This window comes from Carassius auratus, chromosome 13 (assembly GCF_003368295.1).
Source record: "Carassius auratus strain Wakin chromosome 13, ASM336829v1, whole genome shotgun sequence".
NCBI classification, from domain to species: Eukaryota; Metazoa; Chordata; class Actinopteri; order Cypriniformes; family Cyprinidae; genus Carassius; species Carassius auratus.
Genome location: NC_039255.1, coordinates 8670657 through 8691101, shown reverse-complemented (window position 1 = coordinate 8691101; position 20445 = coordinate 8670657). Strand labels below are relative to the sequence as shown.

At 37.4% G+C, this 20445-nt stretch overlaps 1 protein-coding gene across 3 annotated transcripts; it reads right to left on the bottom strand.

Annotated features, from left to right (window-relative positions):
- Positions 1–366: 366 nt before the first annotated feature.
- Positions 367–19088, bottom strand: LOC113112526 (nesprin-2-like). Of its 3 annotated transcripts, XM_026278190.1 has the most exons (22): positions 18904–19088; positions 17164–17280; positions 16607–16762; positions 14884–15042; positions 14455–14621; positions 9252–9414; positions 8792–8979; positions 8545–8695; positions 7960–8142; positions 7522–7659; positions 7214–7408; positions 6821–7121; positions 5366–5434; positions 4855–4985; positions 4630–4753; positions 4331–4530; positions 3643–3843; positions 3205–3333; positions 2856–3047; positions 2722–2769; positions 2147–2187; positions 367–1902 (listed from the first exon to the last, which is right to left on the bottom strand). In XM_026278190.1, exons 1-22 carry the CDS (start codon positions 19048–19050, stop codon positions 1692–1694), a joined length of 3411 nt encoding a protein of 1136 aa, XP_026133975.1. In that variant the 5' UTR covers positions 19051–19088; the 3' UTR covers positions 367–1691. The 3 variants fall into 3 exon arrangements, with proteins under 3 accessions (XP_026133975.1, XP_026133976.1, XP_026133977.1); XM_026278191.1 differs by lacking the exon at positions 2722–2769; XM_026278192.1 differs by lacking the exon at positions 5366–5434.
- Between the last annotated feature and the right edge of the window lie 1357 nt (positions 19089–20445).

Here is a 20445-nt window from a genome sequence, read left to right as displayed (position 1 = left end):
CTTATTTATCAAAATTAATTTGACATGAACCAAGAGAAATGAACCAATAGAGAACATTACCCTCTCCAGCCATGAGAGGGCGCTCTATGATACTCAAATGTGCTCCTGTAGTCTACCACTCAGCAGCATAGAGCGCCCTCTCATGGCTGGAGAGGGTAATGTTTTCTCTTGATTCTCGTTTTTTTTATTTTTTTTATTGGTTCTCGGTTCTAAATAAATGCGACTTATAGTCCAGTGTGACTTATATGTTTTTTTCCTCATCATGACTAATTTTTGGACTGATGCGACTTATACTCAGGTGCAACTTATAGTCCGAAAAATACGGTAATTAAACTGAGGTAACTGAAAATAAATTGCACACTTCAGTAGCAAAACTAAATTCATTTTTATTGTATACAGTTGCAAAATAAATATGTGGGAATTAAAGGAGTGAATGCTTGCATATTTGTACATGTTTTATCTGTTGTACATGTTTATTTCTTTAGTAAAATTGACAACAAAACAAAACATATCTAACTTTATATTCTCTTCAACCATTGTTTGACACTGACAGAGCAAGGTTTGTTGCAAAATAAATTCATAATAAAGTGAATGTTTTTTAAAGTTATTAACAGATATTTATTTCATAGTCTATTTTAGTTAACCCATAATGTAATCCATACTATTACAATTTAATTCAAATTGTGAAAAAACAAAACAAAACAGGATGGCCAGCACTCTTTTAGTAACCGTAATGAATTATAAAACGCTTTGACACTTGGCAGTTAGAATGAGTGAAAGAGTGAATAATGGCTTCTTAAAATATCAACATCACAACTGACTTTCACTAGGTAAAAAAAAAAAAGCCACATACAATCTTGTGGACAATTTTGAAATGTGTTTCTATGGGACGCCTTAACCATTCAGCAAAAAAATGCAACTGGACAATAGACTTTCCTGCCAGAAAAAATCTAGCTATAATCTATAAAACATAATCAGATATAATTTATATCTCCACTGAGTTCATTTACCAATCATAATTAAATCATTTCAGTAGTTTAACAATATTTACACACACAAAAACAACACTCAATAAATTAAACAAAACACTTCCATTTGCACACACCCTGATGCCTCTCTGTCTCTCCTCCATGGCTTTGACCAAGAAATGGCAGCTAAGAGAGCTACAATTAAAATATATTCATCATTGCAAGTCATTTTAGTTTGACAGCTAGAAATAAGACTGTGTGAACATTGATATTTAAGCAAGCCCCATCACTCAGACATACTGTATAAACAGGGCTTCAAGTAAAGAAATGCAGGCTCACTCAAAGCCTATGAGTGAGCTATAGATTCAGTTATGTTCATATTTAAAAAATAAATACATTTGTGTGGAGTATTTCAACGTTTCAGTGGATGTGCTGCTACATACTATACAGTTAGGAAACTAGTGCACCTTTGATGAGGAACCCTTGTCATTCTGTTGTTCCTGAAGATAAGGTTCAAACCTCTGTAACAGACTTCAGATCCAGAAACAAGATTTGATTGTTGCAGGAAAATCTTTAGAAATCTCAAATAGAAGGGCTTTCAGTCAGATTAAACAGCTACAGGATCGGCTACAGGAGAGTTAACCAGGAGGCTTGGACTACATCCCATTTCCTCTACTGATTCAGCTGTAGCCGTGTGTTAGTGAAGGGTACGTGTGTTCCTTTTCATGTGGGTGGAGGTCCGTTGATATAGAGGAGCATGGGGTAAAAGGATCGGGCAAAGTTGTTGGAGAGAGTGCAGCTGTAGTCATCTTCTGAGAGAGGCACCAGACACGCCACAACCAGCAGCAGCAGGAAGAGGATGTGGAGGGGGAAAGCTGCTCGTAGGACACGATATAGGAACAGTCTCGCTGGGGACGAATTAGACTTGCCAGCCCTGCAGTAAAGACAGAAAGTGTAGATTTTTTACACTACTGCTCAAGAGTTTGGGTTTTGTCTTTTTTTTTTTAAATAAACATTTATTCAACAGGGATGCGTCTGATCAAAAGTGATAGTTAAGGCTTTTGTATTGTTACAACTTTTTATTCATCAGTGAAGCCTGAAGTGGTTTGCACACAAAAACATTAAGCAAAATAACTGTTTAAGCATTAGAACATATATACATATAGATCAGCGTGTACCTGACACTCCCCTGCGTAACAGCGTGAACTCCTGCGGCTTCCTAGAGAGAAGAAAAATAAGGTAACACTTTAGTAAAGGGTCCAATTCTTACTAATAACTAGTTGCTTATTAACATGCCTATTATTAACATATTGGCTGTTTATTAATGCTTATACAGTACATATAATGCATGGCATCCATAATCCTACCCAATACCCTAAACTTAACAACTACCTTATGGCAGAAATCATAGTTAATGGTTAGTTAATTGTGAGAATTGGACCTTAAAATAAAGTGTGACCAAAAATAACTCAGTGTTTTTTACCATCTTGTAACCATGATAAAAACAGACCAGTAAACTCATTTACTGTCACTTTCAAAACCAAACTCCCCAAGAGCATTGTTAGAAGACAAAATTACAATGACCTACGGCTGCATTCAATTTACAATAAAACTGTCCTATAACAATAATAAGAAAATTACAATTACAGTAGTAAACGTAGACTGTAAATAGCACCAGTTTTTTTCACCAGAAAGTCAGATCCTTGTCATTTCCAGTCTGAACAGGGTGTTAATGGAGAGAGTGCTTCTGTACCTGGTGTTGTGTTGGTGCTGTCCTGCCCACATTCGGACCTGAAGAGTCCTGTGACAGAGCACAACCGAAGGTGAAACCAACCTGCCCTGCAGAGAAAGTTTTCGCTTGTGTATGTGAGACTGAATCAAACTTACCAATCTGCTTTGCAGTGTGTCCAGGTCGTGCGCGATTTGTCTGATCAGCAGTCGTAACTTGTTGCTGATGACGTGAACCTTCTCTTTGGCCTCCAGGGTGTCTTCTCCGTGGTCCTGTAACAGGATCTGTGAGGAGATCTCCTGCAGGCAGAACACCTCTCTCTCACGAGATTGTAAGTCCTGCTGAACAGCCTATTATGCACAAAAAAACTACTTTAACTTAACAGTTAAAAAAATACATAAATTTAACCCATATAATAAAGTAATTGTCCCATATTTAATCATTTATTGATCAAATATCATTATTTTTGTGGGGACATGTTTAGATGTGGTTGACACACTGTTATACCTTAAGTGAGTGTTGATGCTCTTGCAGGATGTTGAGGTCTGTGTTTCGGTCATGGATGTTGACCATGTAGCGCTGGCTCTCTGCTTTGGCTAACCACAGCAGCAGAGAGTGGAGAGTCTCATGAAACTCCTGTGAAAAATGAAAACGGAATACACAGATGAGTCTCTGTTCATTAAATAGTGCTTGTGTGTTTGGTTTAGGCTTCACTATATCAGGACCTTTACAAAATCCCTACAGGAAGTTACTGGCTTCAAGAACAACATGAACCCAGCATTTAAAAAAAAAAGTAACAAGTGCAAAGGTGTGAGTGCACTGACATGTGCTTACTAAACACATATTGTGTAGCAGTTGCACAACGAAACAAAACAACACTCATGGTATTTTGCTGTTATCTGAACTCTGTTTTCAGTGTCACTTTTCATGCATGTTTTTCCTCACCTGACACTCCATGAGTGCTTGATGCAGTCGGTGTTCCCAGCTGTCCAGGGCCACACAGGCCTGAGCCCATTTCTGATTGGCTGACTGCAGATTCTCACGCAGTTCTCGAAGTTCAGTGCTGTCGCCGTGCTGGAAGCCCCGCCCACTGAGATTAACACCAATCATCACTGATTTGTAGCCGTTAAAAGTCCTCTGCGTGTCCTTATGAAAGAACAAAATGGCACAATTAATCTATACAGTATATGCATAAATAATATACTGTAAAATGTGTTAATGTTTTTGAAAGAAGTCTCTTAAACTCAGCAAAGCTGCATTTGACTAATAATGCAGTAAAAATAATATTGTGAAAAAATATTACAATAAAAAAATTATTTTAATATATTTTATAATGTAATTATTCCTATGATGGCATGACTGAATGCTCAGCATCATTACTGTTACATGAGCCTTCAGAAATCTAATGCTAATTTGCTGCTCAAGAATCATTTATTACTATTATGAATGTTGAAAACAGTTGTGCTGCTTAATATTTTCTGTGGAAACAACAATACATTTTTTTCAGGATTCTTGTCCAAGAATAAAAGTGTATATATTACATACATGCACTCTCTCAAGTGGCTTACTGTTTTATTACTTATTAGTTTCTGTTTGTCTGATTCTATCACTCTCTAAATCTCTCTCTCAGTACCTTTAGTTTGTGGATACTGCTCTCCATGTCTCTGATGGTGATTTTTGGCTGTACAGTTTGAAGTTTGTCTAGCTCAGGCATCACAGCGTTCAGCCATGCCATGACATCAGAGAGGTCAGAGTTGAGTTTGTGCCACTGCTGAAGATCCTGCGGCACGCTGCACGACTGTACTTCCAGGAGCTCCCATCGCTCAATCACACCTGAGGCCACAGATCCGAAGGGCAAAGGTCAGATGTCACTGAAACTCAACTGATGTATGAACATGTCTGTAAAAGTCTGTGTACATAATATAGCAGTACCCGTCTTTTCTGCGATGGAGAGGACTGTCAAACCCTGATCATCCAGTTGTTTTTCCTCGCTCAGAATCAGTTTCACTCGCTTTATACTGTCTATACTGCCAGCACACTCAAACATGAGTTTATCCTGAAGGATGAGAGAGAGGAAATGGTACACAAAATGTATTTATATGTGTGTGCCAAGGTTAAAGTGTGTTTAGTGAGTGTGATGCATGTGTGAGGACTCACATAGGCCTGTGGGTGATACTGAGCACTGTTGTCAAAGGGTGAGGATGTGAGACTGCATATAATCTCTCTGTTCGCTCGCTGCCTGTCTGGGGCATCAGGAGAGTGCCATGTCTCCACCACTGACCTTCCTCCTATGCGAGAGACAGAGCAAGATGTTTTAACTCCTAATACCAATCAAAACAAGCATGCAAAAAGTCATCACAGCATGCTACAGAAACAAAAATAGAATAAAGATGCATATGGTGGCAAAACTGACATGCATTATGAAAAACATCTGTACTGCAACACATGCAGAGGAAGGTTTTTGGCAAACATAAAAACAAGCATCATGGGATTTCAAGAACATGGGCAGCTGCTAGAGAGACAAAGTTGTTATCCAGCCAGGCAGTGAGCACAAAGCAAAAACTGTCTATTATATTTCCAGATTAAGGAAGGAACATGTCACATATGCTTAAGCACGCATGTAATGTGCAATGAGAGCACTGACAGCATGCAGCAGGCTGATGCCTACCGGACACAGCCTTCAGAGCTTTAGATGTAGCTTTAAAAAATAACTGAGAGCTCTCAGTGACTTCTACATCTGCAACAGAAGAGCAGCAGACAGACAGAGATCTAGAGACACTATAACAGACAGATAACAGACATCTAGACTAATGAAGAGTCAAATATCAGACAGAGAGATCTAGATAAACTAGAGTGTCAAATAGATAGATGTCAATATAAAGTATAAAAAGCGGCAGACAACAGTAAGATATATGGATCATTGTATAATTAGTGGTACATTTCACAGCAACAAGATCTTCATTTATTATTTATTATCATTAATCTATTATTGTTACTTAATGGACCTGAGCTAACATGGACTAACAATGAACTGCTGTATTTGTATTAACTAATGTCAACAAAGATTAATAAATACTGTAACAAATATATTGCTCATTGTTAGTTAATGCATTAAATAGAGTAAACAAATGGAACCTTATTATAAAGTACTACCCAATATGCTTTGTTAACAAAACGACTATTGGTTTCTTTATATATTTAATCAGTGTAACACACTTTAAACTAACTAGTTGGGAAGCTTAATTATTATTACACCATTTTAATAAAACAATTAATAAATAAATATTATTAGTTATACAGAAAAAACACTATTTAAGTTTTTCTATACTTCAAAATACCATAGTTAATCCAATGTGTTATTTGTAATTTCTTTGTAATTGTTTGTTAAATTTACTAGCAAGTCGATGGAGGCAAAAGCTGACAAAAACATAACTTAACAAATATTTTCTTAATTAAAAGAAAATTAAATCCATACAATTTAAAAACCTTTTTTTTTTTGCTGAATAATTTAGATTTTAGAAAAATATTTAATATAGATACATTTACTTTATTTTTTTGTATTCATTATTTTGAACTCAAAGCCCAATCGCACAATAACAGACATTGCAAAAAACATAATTTAAGGGACATCAAGGCATTTTTAAGCAATAAAATATATGAATTTTCTTAAAATATATTTGAAAAAAATATATATGATTAAAGGACATGAAATGCACCCTAAATTGTGGAATGACTCATATAATAGATATAGAGATCTAAATACATTATTACAGATTAGTAGTGCATCTATATAGACTAATAGATCTACATTTAACTAAAAGTGCAGCAGATGACAGATAAAGAGATCTACATAGATTTTAACAGAGCAGCAGATTACAGAGGGTGATAAACTCAAACAGAGCAGTACATAACAGACAATGATACAGACATGCTAACAAACCAGTGAAGAAGAAACAGACAGATCTAGGCACTCTTACACAGCGTCATGTAAGATACAAAGAATAATTGTGCAACATACAGCAAACAGAGCGATCTAGAAACATGAACACAGTGGCCTTACAACAGACAGACAGATCTAGATATACTTTAATAGAGCAGTAGAGACCAGTCTGTGAAGAGATACCTGATAGGGCACTGTAGAACATCAACTCCTCATCATCCTCTGGAGATGAAGATCCTCCCACATCGACTGTGTGGTCCCACTCCAGTGGGATTGAATCCACACTGACAGGCGTCTCACGCCCGGAGCGCTCCAGAGCAGGGGGTAACAGCTGGGATACGGCCTGACGTACTGTCAGAGGAACATCAGAGCTCAGAGCAACCTCCTCTTCCTCCTCTCTTTCTCTCTCCCACACCCCACTGAAATCAGCCGAGTCCTCCGGATCTGTGTCTCTGTCTGAGAACTCTCGGTCCTCCTCAAGCACCTATGAAAAGAAAAGAGTGGGAAGGGTAAAAGTTAGTAATCAATCAAGAGTGTATTGTTCAGAGTTTGTGAGATGAGTCTTTTCAAACTGACCGGGCGTCTGCTGATAAGACGGTGGTGGAATCGGGCGACTCTGCCAAACACTTCCTGGCAGTAAGAGTGCAGCTCCTCTAGTTCATCTTCGATGAGTACAGCGTCCAGTGGAGCACTCTTCTGGATCAGGTTCTCTCCAAATACGATCAGAGCATCAATCTTATTGGTGTTAAGAGTGATCTCCTGCTGAAATGCCTGCAGGAATCAAATAATAAATTATTTTTCACTGTGTGACCAGACTCATTTAACGGTCTAACCCTTTAATAGTAATAACAGAATTTTTTAATACATAAAATCAGTGTACTGACGTTTAGTTGACGCATCTTTTCATGGATATCACTTTCTGAAAAATGCTCCACATTGGTGAGCTGAAGGTCCATTTCAGTCAGCCAGACCAGAATCCCCTCCCTTGTTCCTTCAAAGTCTTCACGCTGGGATGTGAAGTGCTGCACAGAGGAAAAGCATTTACAGTTGAGTTTTGCCCCTAAAAGTATACTTTGTTATCATGGAAACGATGAACTGAAGGTCAGATATGCAATTCATTTGAACATTCTCACAGGTTTTTAGGTTTATGAGGTACCATTTCCAAACCAGTCAGTATTTGAAAAATTTATATATTTATATATATATATATATATATATATATATATATATATATATATATATATATTAAAAAGTACTGTTAGTACTTTGACATATATATATATATTACTGACTTCTGAACAATAGTATGAACCAAGTCTGACCTTTAACCTGCGGAGAACAGCGGCCACTCTCTTCTGTAGTGTATCCCAGCGTTGGTTTCCCTCATGCACCATCAGCTTTAGCTTACTGGCACCATCTGTCCTGTTCTCTCGTGCCAGACGTCGGTATTGTTTGTTCACCAGTTCCAGCTGTGTCTGGCGCTCATGAATCTGGCGCTGGAATGCCTGCGTGTGTGCAAGTTTAAAAAAAGTAGAGCATTGTGTTAGCAGCGCAAAAGGTTGTGGGTTCGATTCCCAGGGAACACACATGGTAAAAAAAAATGTATAGCCTGAATGCAGCTTTGGATAAAAGTGTCTTCCAAATGTAAAAGTCACTCTGGCATCTGTGGTTCAATTAAGAATCATAAACACCTACAGAACATTTATATTGCATTAAAGGTTCTGTATAGTTGAAAAGTTTTATAGTTGATTATTAAAATGTTATTTTTGTTTCACTAAGAAAAAAAAGTTATTTTAAGAATGGTTCACTGAAAGGTTCTTCGAGGAACCAAAAATGGTTCTTTTATGCTATTACTGAGATAATGAAAGAGCTACTATTTGTGAAAAAATCCTTAAAAAGATCTAAACCTCAAACTTTTTGAGTTCCTCTTTAGCGCAGGTGTAAGGTACATCTTTGGTGGCAGGGTTGACTGCTGTACATTCTGCCGTGCTCAGCCAGTCTTCAAAGCGTGAATAGTCTTCCAGGATCTTGCACCACAGACGCCATGTCTCCTCAATCCTGCAGGGGACAGTATAGAATACATTGGTCAGAGAAAAAAAACTAATTAGTAACATTGATGCAGCCAAACATGCTGATTTGGGTGTTTGTATTGACCTCATTCTCCTCTCCATAGACATGGCACATATGTTCCTCCAGCGGCGGTCCAGGCTGAGAGTGGTCTGCTGAATGGAGTCGTCCTCTCCATCGCTGCTACAAGCGTCCGCATCATGCAGCAAACCATCACACAGCGTCAGAACAGATGCCACACCATCTGTGTGCTGTTCGATGTCTCTCTGCAAGTCCTAGTGGCGACCAACAAAATCACACTCTAAACTGTCTAAGAAAGATGACATCGCCAAGACATCAAAATAATACAACAAAGGAGGAATATACACTTAAACATGTAAACATTAATAGGCTTTAGTGGCCCTGTTTACCTATACTCTCTGCATAAAGTACTGGTGCTTAGATAAATCTTCTGCATAACACATTGTGCTTTTTGAAGGCATAAAATAAGTACTTGAAGCATGTTAGGTATAGTTATTGTGGTTTTGTAATTGAATGCACAGATTACCTGATGCTCTGCTAGTTTGCGCTGTATCTCATCACTGTGGCAGATGCTGTAGATGATGGGTTTGGCCAGCTCACCCTCGACGCCGGAAAGCCAGGTACGGAGATTAATCATGTTCTTATCCAGCTGCTGCACTGTCCCGAGTGTCTCCTTCAGCTTCCTCACCCTGAAATACAATCAGTCAGTCTGTCAATTTCTCTATTTATTTTTTGCTGGCATTCAATAGAACAGTGTAAGAGGAGACAGGAGGCAATAAGAGAGAGGAACAAGCTTGTCACATTTGGCTTTTATAACAAAAAAGACAACTTTTTAAAAACAGAAAGATATCTTTTTTTTTTTTACCTATTCTAGACCCAGTCTTAGAATTTTCAGTCATTCATTCATAAAAAAAAAATGTATTACATTACTTAAAAACTATCATATTCTACACAAAGAGTGAAATAAACAGAGTGAAACAAACTATTTTAACAACCTTTGTGTATCAAATAGTTTGTATCACTTCACAGTAGTTAAGAGTTTTGATTGGTTGGACATTTGCTTTCCTATAGAGTGCAAACTGTCTTTCAACTTTTTTAGTGTCCTTATTCCCATTTATTTTCTCATAGTGGAAAAAGTATTTGCTAAAGCAATTTCTGCAGTTAAAAATTATTATTTAGAAAAAATAAGTTGGAAATTGTTGATATGAAATTGTTGACATGTTTTACCAAAACATGGTCTGTCTTTAGAGGTTAATAGGTTATCGCTAAAAAACGATTTCCCTGTGGAGACAATAAATGGGATTTTTATTTCAGGAACCTAGATGAATGAATTTTTGTTATGAGTTTTCTTCTGTGTGGAATAGGAGGAACAGTTCACATAAAAAGCAAACATTCCTTGACCTAGTGTCATTCCTATACAGCAAACAGCCAGCTGACGTTTACAAAGACAATACAGGACAAAAGGCTTTTTATTAGGTCTGAGTGTGCAATGATCCATGCCAGGTCCGTCTGTCGCACTCTATTCAACCCATACAAGAACACTGAGTGCTAGGACTATCTGAGCATGTAGACAGCTTTTACGCCACTCTAAGAGTGACGTCATGTGACTAAGAGGATGGGGGCATTCCTTCATAGTCATGTGACATTTCCAATGGAGGTCTGACCAAAACAAATCAGAGTGCTGATGTGGAAGAAGTGACATCACACAACAACTCACCTGCAGGTGACAGCAATGCATTGAAGCACTCGAGGGTTTATGCTTACTGTGACAAACACAAGTGCTATTTGCACGATCACAAACAAAATGAAGAGAAAACACACTTTAATAAAATAGCAAATGCATGCAGTCACTCAAAATATTGTGGTGCAATGAAATAAGGCAATGTAACAAGATGTCCTCTGTGTCGCATTAATTTAAACATAAAAGTCTTTAAAGATGACAAGATTTAGAAAGATATACTTCATAAATAAAACATTATTTATGCATGATGCATGCATCTTTGCAGCCTGTTTTTGGTGCATATCTGTTTAGAATTGAGAACATGCACCATTTGCACATCACCAGCATGCATGTCCTCCCTAGAAACAAGTGTGTTTTCCATGCAAAGCAGAATCTGGTCAGTCCAGCACTGAAGCTAGTGTTAACCACTGAACACACACAAACTTTCAAAAACACTGACCCCCCCCCCCCCCCCACACAAATTCACATGAACACTCATATACGCTTATATGAAAACCCTGTGTGTGTGTGTGCACGCGTATGTGTGTGCAATTAGCAAACACTCACTCGCAGACTGGTGAGGCTCCATGGCTCTCTCGTGTTAGCATCAACATGTCTGTCTTAATGGCTGTGGCTGATCTCACACACGCTCTTCTCACAGAGCGTGAGCTGCTGTATACTCCCACCCTCCTGTCCCTCTGTCATACTCAACCCCTCCTCTCTCTCGCTCTCACTGAATGGCCATGAGATGCGTCATTTACAGTGGAGCTGGTGAGGATACTCCATTTTCCCATCACTTTCTTGAACTGCATTACAAATACAGCAAGTGGTTTTACAAATGTAGGAATATTTATATACTGTCATATCACAGACTGTATCATAATTAGATGCTACAGCATTTTGGTGCGAGCAAGCATATTTTACAGATGGTTACAGGGATGTCGTGGAAAGTTTTGTCTTTTATTATGATTCAATCTTCTCCAACATGCTTAATTTCAAGCAGTTCAGCTAAATGAGCTGAGAATTCTGGGCCACAGGGAACCACGTTGGTGGGCCTCACAGAAGCAGAGCTGCTTGTCAAATGCTTTCAGTCTTTAGAAGAGGGTAATTCACGAGTGTTGGGAAGATTCAGAGCACACTAAAGTACTCTGAAGGGTTCTATTAAATCGTCCCACTTCACGGTTAGTCAGTATTTGATATCCATTCATGATGATATTCATGGTGGATAAAGATTGTTAAAACGTGGAATATTATTTGTGAGGAGGAGACACACAAAACTCCACATACACAAAGAGGCAATGCTGTCACAGCCCAAAATAATCTTATGGCAAACTTGTTGCCATAGAAGCAATTCCAGCTATATGGGTCTAAACTTCCAAGTGGGAACTGAAAAAAATAAAAATAAATTGGCATTCAAGCGCTTTGGTCAACATCTCACAAAGGAGTGTAAAATTGTCCTTTAAACAGGGAGTAGAGAATTTTAATTAACTTTCCTGAATGAGAATCTTCAAGATCATTTATGTGTGTGTGTGTGTGTGTGTTCTTGTTTTTGTGACATATCAGGACACAACTCTGTATAATGACATGGGTATGACACAGGTATTACAAGGAGAGGGTGACTTATGAGGACATAACCCATGTCCTCATTTTTCAAAATGCTTATAAATCATACAGAATGAGTTTTTTTGAGAAAGTAAAAATGCACAAAGTTTCCTGTTAGGGTTAGGGCTGGTGTAGGGCCATAGAATATACAGTTTGTACAGTATAAATACTATTACGCCTATGGGATGTCCCCACTTTTCACAAAAACAAACGTGTGTGTGTGGTGTGTGTCTGTGTGTTTTTAGCAGGGGTATTTTCAGCATAACATCTGTCCCATGTTTGCCCTTTGTCCAGTAATAGAGAGCAGGGTTTTGTAAGACACCAAGAGTTCAATAATACAATGGCTGCCATCACTCAGCAAATAGCAGAAGAGCAGACGGACTAGCCTTGATGCTGATTGGCAGAGAGACACAATAAGTGTAGACAGAAGACTTATGGGATGGCGAGTGGACACAAAGGCCTGTGCCAGCAGACATCAGCTCCCACGTGTGCAGATGCAGTGAGGGTGAACTCTGCTGTTCTTTTAGCTGACAAAAGAGTCGGACGTGTCTATGTCAACCTCTATAATCCTGCTTAGAGACTTGTCTCAATCACACACTCCCATTTGCAAGTTGTGTGAGTGACACACACAAATATGTACACATAAACAGCCATTATAACATTTAGGGTTGGTAAGATTATTTTAAATGTCTTTGAAAGAAGTCACCTATGCTTACTCAAGGCTACATTTAAGAGTTACAGTAAAATATTATTACAAATAACTTTTTTCTATCTTAATATACTTTAAAATGCAATTTATTTCTGTGATGGCAAAGCTGAATTTTCAGCAGCCATTACTTGAGTCTTCAGTGTCAAACGACACGATTCTTCAGAATCTAGTATGGAGCTCAAGAAACATTTCTTATTCATTTCAATGTTGAATACGATTGTGCTGCTTCTTTGTGTGGAAACTGTGATATATTTCTTTCAAGATTCTTGGATGAAAAGAACAGTATTTATTTGATTTTGTAATATGATAAATCTCAGTGTCCCCAAACTTAGTAAATATGGGTACTGTATAGTATATATTAACATATCTCTTCAGATGAAGCAAATATAAATTACAAATAATCTCTAAACACTTGACAGTGACAATGAAAACAGAGCAACCAGCTGAGACAGGCTGAGGCATGCTGGAGTCATGCTTGTGAACTTTGACCTCAGACACAGTAAAAACAAATGACTTCAACAACATTATCGACACAAGCTCAAGCCATCACTAAAACACTTTCTTTATGCACACAAAGTGAATTTAAAGGAATAGTTGGATCATTATCCCTGACAGGGTCATCTTGTATCATCCTGAAGGTGTTTATAATTGGATAGCGAACAGCTGGCTGCATGCGTTTTGGTTAAACTCGTGCTCATGGAGTATCAGTGATTGATGGAAAGCAATACTGACAGGTGTAAAGCTCCAGCTCAAGGTGACAGCCGACAAACAGACAGGTCTCGTGCCTGGTTACCTACTGATCCACAAAGCTACATTTAGTGTCTACAGGCACCTGCACAGCTAGTGTTAGCTCTAAAACCTTGACATTAGTGGCACAGAGCCAGAGCTAACATGCAAATCGCTTATAGACGCTCAAGAATCTGCTCAGCTGGGAACTATGATAGAAATCTGTAGCAAGGCATAATTTGTCTGTACACCTGTTTGCAAAGCAGAACAAGCAAACATGCTATTAACACAATAAGGTGGACTGTTTTTGAGATTCGGCTACCTACAGAATTTTAATTACTGTCAATGTGAATCTAGATTTTTGTCTTATAACCTCCGAAGAGGCTTGCTTAAGCAACACAATTACATTAAATGACATTCCACCAACTGTTGCAATGTTCCAGTTGTATTTTGAATTGTGAAATTTACAGTCATAAAAAAAAGGCACTTTAATGGTTCCAAGAAGAACTTTCAAAGTCCATGGAACGTTCCACTGAACAAAAGGTTCTTTATAGTGGAAAAGGGTTCTTTAGATGATTGAAATATCCCTTCTGTTAAGAAAATAATGTTTCTTTTAAAAACTGTTCCCTAAATGTTCTTTGGGGAATTGAAAATGGTTCTTCCATGCAATCGCTGTGAAAAAGTGAAAATCTCTCTCTTGCAGTTTCTGACTCAGTGGATCTGATATTTACGATTCATTTGAATGTGACAAACTGCACTTCCTGTCTGTTAAATAAACATCTCAATGTGGCTGAGATGAATTGGATCAGTGTCAGATTAACATCACTGTGCCATGCATCTTACAAAGTACTTTGCAGTTCATATCCCGTGACCCAAATGCTTGTAAAATCCAGCAAAGTTCTCAATTAACTTATGCATCACCGTTTAGTATATTTGACCATGACCATGCTCATGGTTACTCTAAGGTCTTACCTGTCCTCAATGTGATCAAACAGATGCTGCCAGTGGTCGTTGATGTCCTTGATCTTGTCATTGATTTCTGTCTCTTTGGTCTTGTTGCTAGCAGTGATGAGTTGTTCTCCCAGCTGTTTCAGATGGGTCTTATTCTCACTAAAGAGGTTGATCTCCTCCATACAGTCCTAAATAGAGTGAACATTTGAGTGTAAGAGCCAAGGAAAGTAACGTTTGTTGTTTGTAACATAAGGTGAAATATGGAAATTGTGTTAGCAACACAAAAGGTTGTGGGTTCAATTCCCAGGAAACACACATACTGGTAAAAAAATTTATAGCCTGAATGCACTGTAATTTGCATTGGATAAAAGCGTCTGCTAAATTCATAAATGTAAACAAATGTGGAATAAACATTTGTTTTGCTATCGTTTGTGAAGACCTCTGTCTCACCTTCTTGAGTTTCTCCACCATCTCCTCGATGCTCAGCTCAGTGCTGTGTGCCACCTTGTTTTCCGTCTGTGTCAGCCATTCACACAGCTCACGATTCTTCTCATTAAAAATGATCCAGGCATTCAGCCGGTCAGCAATCTCCTGCTTACGCAGAGACACCTACAGAGAGAGAGAGAAAATACATAAGAGATATGACAGCATGGCTGCAGCTCACACAGAGACAGGGAATCTGAGACCTGAAACCACTAAAGATGTGCAGGTCACCAAAATCAAAAGAAAAACACAATGTTTTTCGCATTCTGACAATAATAAAATAATTTTGTAAATAAAAAATAATAAAAATATTTGAATATGAATTATGGAAGTCTTGTTGTACTGCCTTTATGCTGATTTAAAAAAAGCTTAAAAAATTATCACAGCAATGGAAATCTAATGAAGTCTTACAAATCAATACTAAGAATACAGGGAATTATAAAAAAAAAAAAACTAAAAATTAAAATATGTGCATATTGTTGTAACAATTTCTGGGACAAATGTACTTAATTAAAATCATTAAAATAGTCCATTATTTTATTTTTTATTCAAAACAACGTCTTTCCATTTATGTATTTAAAGATCACTAGCCAAAACATCTTTATGAACCTTGTTACTCAAAAGTTTTAAAAACCAAACTAACTCAAAAGCTGCCACATGTGGACATCACTGTTACTAGGCAACACTTCCACCCCCGACACATTCACACTCCGGTGTGTGACAGACACACACTGGGAGTGATTTCCAAAACAAAGAGCTAAAGACTCCTGCTTCTATTCACTTCTGTATGTCTTTTTCAGTGTCCTTCACTCTATACCATCTGCTCTCTCATTCCAGTGTCAACGACTCCCACCCACCCCAAAACTCCCACCAGACCCCCAAAACATAACCCCTGGATACTCCAGCCGACAGATACAGCACCATATTCATTAAACACCGCAGCAAGACCTCATGCCAGTGATGCACAGGTACAGAAAGGAAATCAATACATGGTCACCAGAACAACATACATCAAAGAACTTCACAGGAACAATGACTCCAGCTAAATCAATGAGCGCTGATGAAAAAACAAACAAACAAATCCTCACATCTGTTTCTCGGGTAGTGATGGTGTGCTAACATTGTATTTAAAATAGTTGGAATTCCTTTGAACATGTCGTCTGTGTAGGTTTACTTAGCCGAAGCTGGAGACAAAACGGTCTCCAAAAGTTAAATATAACAAAACATCCCTTTGTGGACATCCAGGATGTTTAATAAATCAATTAATGAAAAAAAACATTAATATACAATAATTTAGATAAATAGTTATATAATAAAAACAAATAAATAAATAAGTTCTCTTTAAAGCATAGAGTTTTAGTTTAGGTTAGGTTTTACTCAATATTAATTATAATTAACTTAAAAAAAACAACTAAAATGTTGTGTCTTCATTTAGATATCTGTAGGTAAACACGTGTTTTTAAATCTTTATGTTTTAAAAAGCTGCTAAGTATATACACCTTAAACTACATTCAAATAATACGTATTCATTCATTATCTTTTGCTGTTTAATATTTATACTTCTCACAAACTACGGTTTATCAGTCAGCTCAATGAATTCGATCCGTCAATGTTTAGATACAAGATTCCTGTAAGCATAAAATACAAAAGTCTCTGGTATGTCTGCTAGTTAAAGATATTTGTGTCTTACTTTGAGGCAGAGCTCTTCCCACTGGCAGTGCAGATGGTCCACTTGCTCCTGCAGGAGGAGGACGTCATCGGTGAAGATGTACTGGGACACGTCCGTCTTCATGGTGCTGAGCTCCGAAAGACTGACGGCCCAGTCCTCTAAACAATCCTGAACCTCCTGCATAAAATAACACACCACAGTCACACACACTGACAGAAAACACTGCCAAACGTCCCAGCTCTGACTCACGCAGTCTCTCTCTTTCACCCTCTGGCCCAACGAGATTAAAGCCCACAGGACAAAGGGGGAGGGCAGGAGGGAGAGAGAGGGAGGAGGATCACAGCTGAATAAGCCTATAGCAGGGAGGAAAGGAAATCAAAAGTGTCATGCAACACAAACAAAAGCTGTTATGTGTGTAACTTTCACCATTAGCTTTACTAGACACCACAACCGTTTAAGTGTTTTTTTTTATTACATTATTAAATTATGCCTTTATTGCTCTTTTATTGAAAAAATGCTTAGTGAGTAATTCCTTATGAAGTGGAGCAAATCTGTTCACCTCTTGGTGTTAAGTGTACCTTCACAAGGAGGCGTTCCTCTTCCATCTCCTCCTGCTGATCTGGGAGCGACTGCTTCAGTCTGGCTCGTACCTCCTCCAGGCACTGGGCCTGATCAGCTAGCCTGGTCTCCCATTTCTGCAAAATTATTTTAAAAACATATGAACAGAGGCTTCTTTAATGCTCTAACATGTTTTGGGGATGGACCTGACACAATTAACATCAGTCAGGAAAATCTAAAATAATGCAGAGAAAACACACATGCATGCACAACACACACTAGTGTGGGGTCATCACAACACACACACATCTACATGTTAATACAGTACACCACGTCACATATTCATTATAATACAAGTAAAACCATATTATAATAAGACACTACACAGAGGATAAATCCAGAGAATATGGCAAAATATTTCAGTGCGCTGGCATTCATTTTATAAGGTGTTACATGAGAAATGAAGACTTACAATGTACTGTAAGACAAATTCAAAAAGGCTGAGACTGACAGGGAGAGCTATAAATCCCTAGACAGGCTTTACTATAAACCCTTTTAGCACATGTCAGGTGCATATACTCGTGAACACACACACAAACAATGTATATGTTTTCTGTGTCTTCATATTATTACTAAACAAATGGCAAATTTATTTGATTAAACTAAAATCAAAGTCAACCATGAACGAGAGGAGAGAAACAGACAAATAGACAGTGACAGACAAAGAAAGACAGCCACACAGACAGACAGAAAGACAGACAGACCTGCATGAAGACTTTCAGGTCAGGAACACTGATATTAAAATGAATGTGCTTGTGGTTGTGTAGTAGTGTGTGTAAAGGTCTGATCTGGATTAGTCCAGCTGTTGAATCAGAGGGAATGTAGGTCAAACTCAGCTGGACTCATTCCTGCACAAAACCAACATAATACAATATCTTCTTATTCTTCACACACAAACACAATCCAACATTTAGTGTTGCCCTGTATCATTCTAGAGTGGTAATCTATAATGGGAGACATTATTCCCGTTGAAGTTATTTTCATACACGGACAGAGAGTTAATAATAGTTGTTCTATGGAACAACTATAAAAAAGGTGTTCATAAGATTGACAAACCATAAACAGCTATTTCCTATCTAACCTGCTATTTCTTAACTAATCATAAAATCATATAAAATCATAAAAAATTCCAAGGGCAAATTTCACTTAGCAGTAGCTGTTTTATTATATAAACTTTACCCTCATAAATGCTGATATGTACACTAGATAGGAATGATATCTGACATCTAGAACATACTTTCCTATTTGTTCATGATAACCGGATAAGGAAAAAAAATAAACAATTATAGGAATTTGCCCCTTACAATAATATAGTTCTAGATGGTAATATATATATATATATATATATATATATATATATATATATATATATATATATATATATATGTAGTATATATGATATTTCTTGTAAAAAGAAATTCTGGACATTTCTATGATTTTTAAACAATTCCTTACCCAGGTTTAGATTAGAAGTCAGAATTTTCTAATATTTCTAGGTTTCCATGATCATAGGAAAACTATTTTAGAAAAGAAAGTCACACATACACACTCAAATAGCTTTATTTGTTTCCCATGTGACCTAAAAAAATAACTGACATTACCATATAAGTCTACATTGTAAATGCAACAGAAGGTCTATAGAACTAAACAATAAACACAAAGAGTTAGCTCCTATTTTAAAACCAGTCAATCCATCTTACCTTTATGATGTCAGATGTGAGAGTCTTTCTCTTTCCCAGCATGCACTGGCCCTGCTCCCAGTCCTCCTTCAGGGCTGTCAGGTCTGTCTGCAGCTGAATCTGCGTCTGCGGGTCACTCACTGAGAACAACTGCCTGCCTACCTCCATCACAGACAGATACGCAGAGACTGACCTTTGAAACAACAGCTCTGTTCGCTTTACAGGGGACAGCGAGAAGAAAGAGAGAGAGGAGGGAGAGAATAAAGGGTTCAAACAAAAAGAGAGGGAGAAATAGTGAAACAAACAAACAAAAAACAACAAACAACACACTTTTGTCACTAACAACTGCAAGCAAATGTGTCAATATGATTAAATCTCATTATACAATATATTAAAATAGAAACATTTATTTTCAATTATAATAATATTTTACAGTATTTGCCTAAAGGTATTTTTAATCAAATAATGCAGCCTTGGTGAGAATAAAAAACTCCAACTTTTCAGCAGTAGAGTATGTACAGTAGAGTGTGACAGTGATATTTGAAAATAATCTTGTTACCTTCAGATCTTCCAGCAAGAGGCACAACTGTAGGATACTACAGTATGTGGGACCGGCAGATGACAAGACTGTGTGTGTGAGTGTGAGGAGTTTGTGGAGTGTCTGCATTGTGTGTGTATAAAGGTGCCAGTGCTGTATGAGCCCTTCCACTAGAGCGCGCCGTTGAGTCCCTCTCTGCACTGCTCCCTGCTAGTGCTCTCTCAGCTGAGCCAGTTTTAACAGGAACTCACTCCTGAGGGCACAGGCAAAGTGGTTAGTAAGACTAGAAATCTCATGTTGAATTATCAATATAAAACTTCCAGGTAGGCCTATCACTTAATATTTAAAAAAAGTAGGTCCTTTTTTTCCATGAAAAAGTGATAAAATACTATATTACATTACGGTTTAAAAGTTTGGGGTCAGTAAGATTTTTTTTAAATGTTTTTTAAGTCTCTTATACTCATTAGTGCTGCATTTATTAGATCAAAAATACAGAAAAAACTGTAATATTGTGAAATATTATTATAATTTTAAACAACTTTTTTCTGTTGTTAGTTATTCCTGTGATGGCAAAGCTGAATTTTCAGCATCATTACTCCAGTCTTCAGTGTCACATGATCCTTCAGAAATTCTTCTAATTTGTTGATTTGGTGCTCAAGAAACATTTCTTACTGTTATCAACATTGAAAACTGTTGAGCTGCTTCATGTATTTTTTTGGAAATCATGACACATCTTTTACAGGATTTCTTGATGAATAGAAAGCTCAAAAGAACCTTTATTTGAAAATACAAATTAAAACATAAAAACATGTCTTTACTTTAACTTTTGAGCAATTTAATGCATCCTTGCTGAATTAAAGTACTGATTTCTTTTTAAAAATCTTACTTACCCAACCTCTGAATCATATTGTATGTCATAAGCAACTATACAAAATCATATTAAATCCAAAACAGAGACTGAAAAACAAACAAAAACAAGTTGAGAATCATTACCTGTCCTCCACATCTCCCTTCTGCAAACAAGA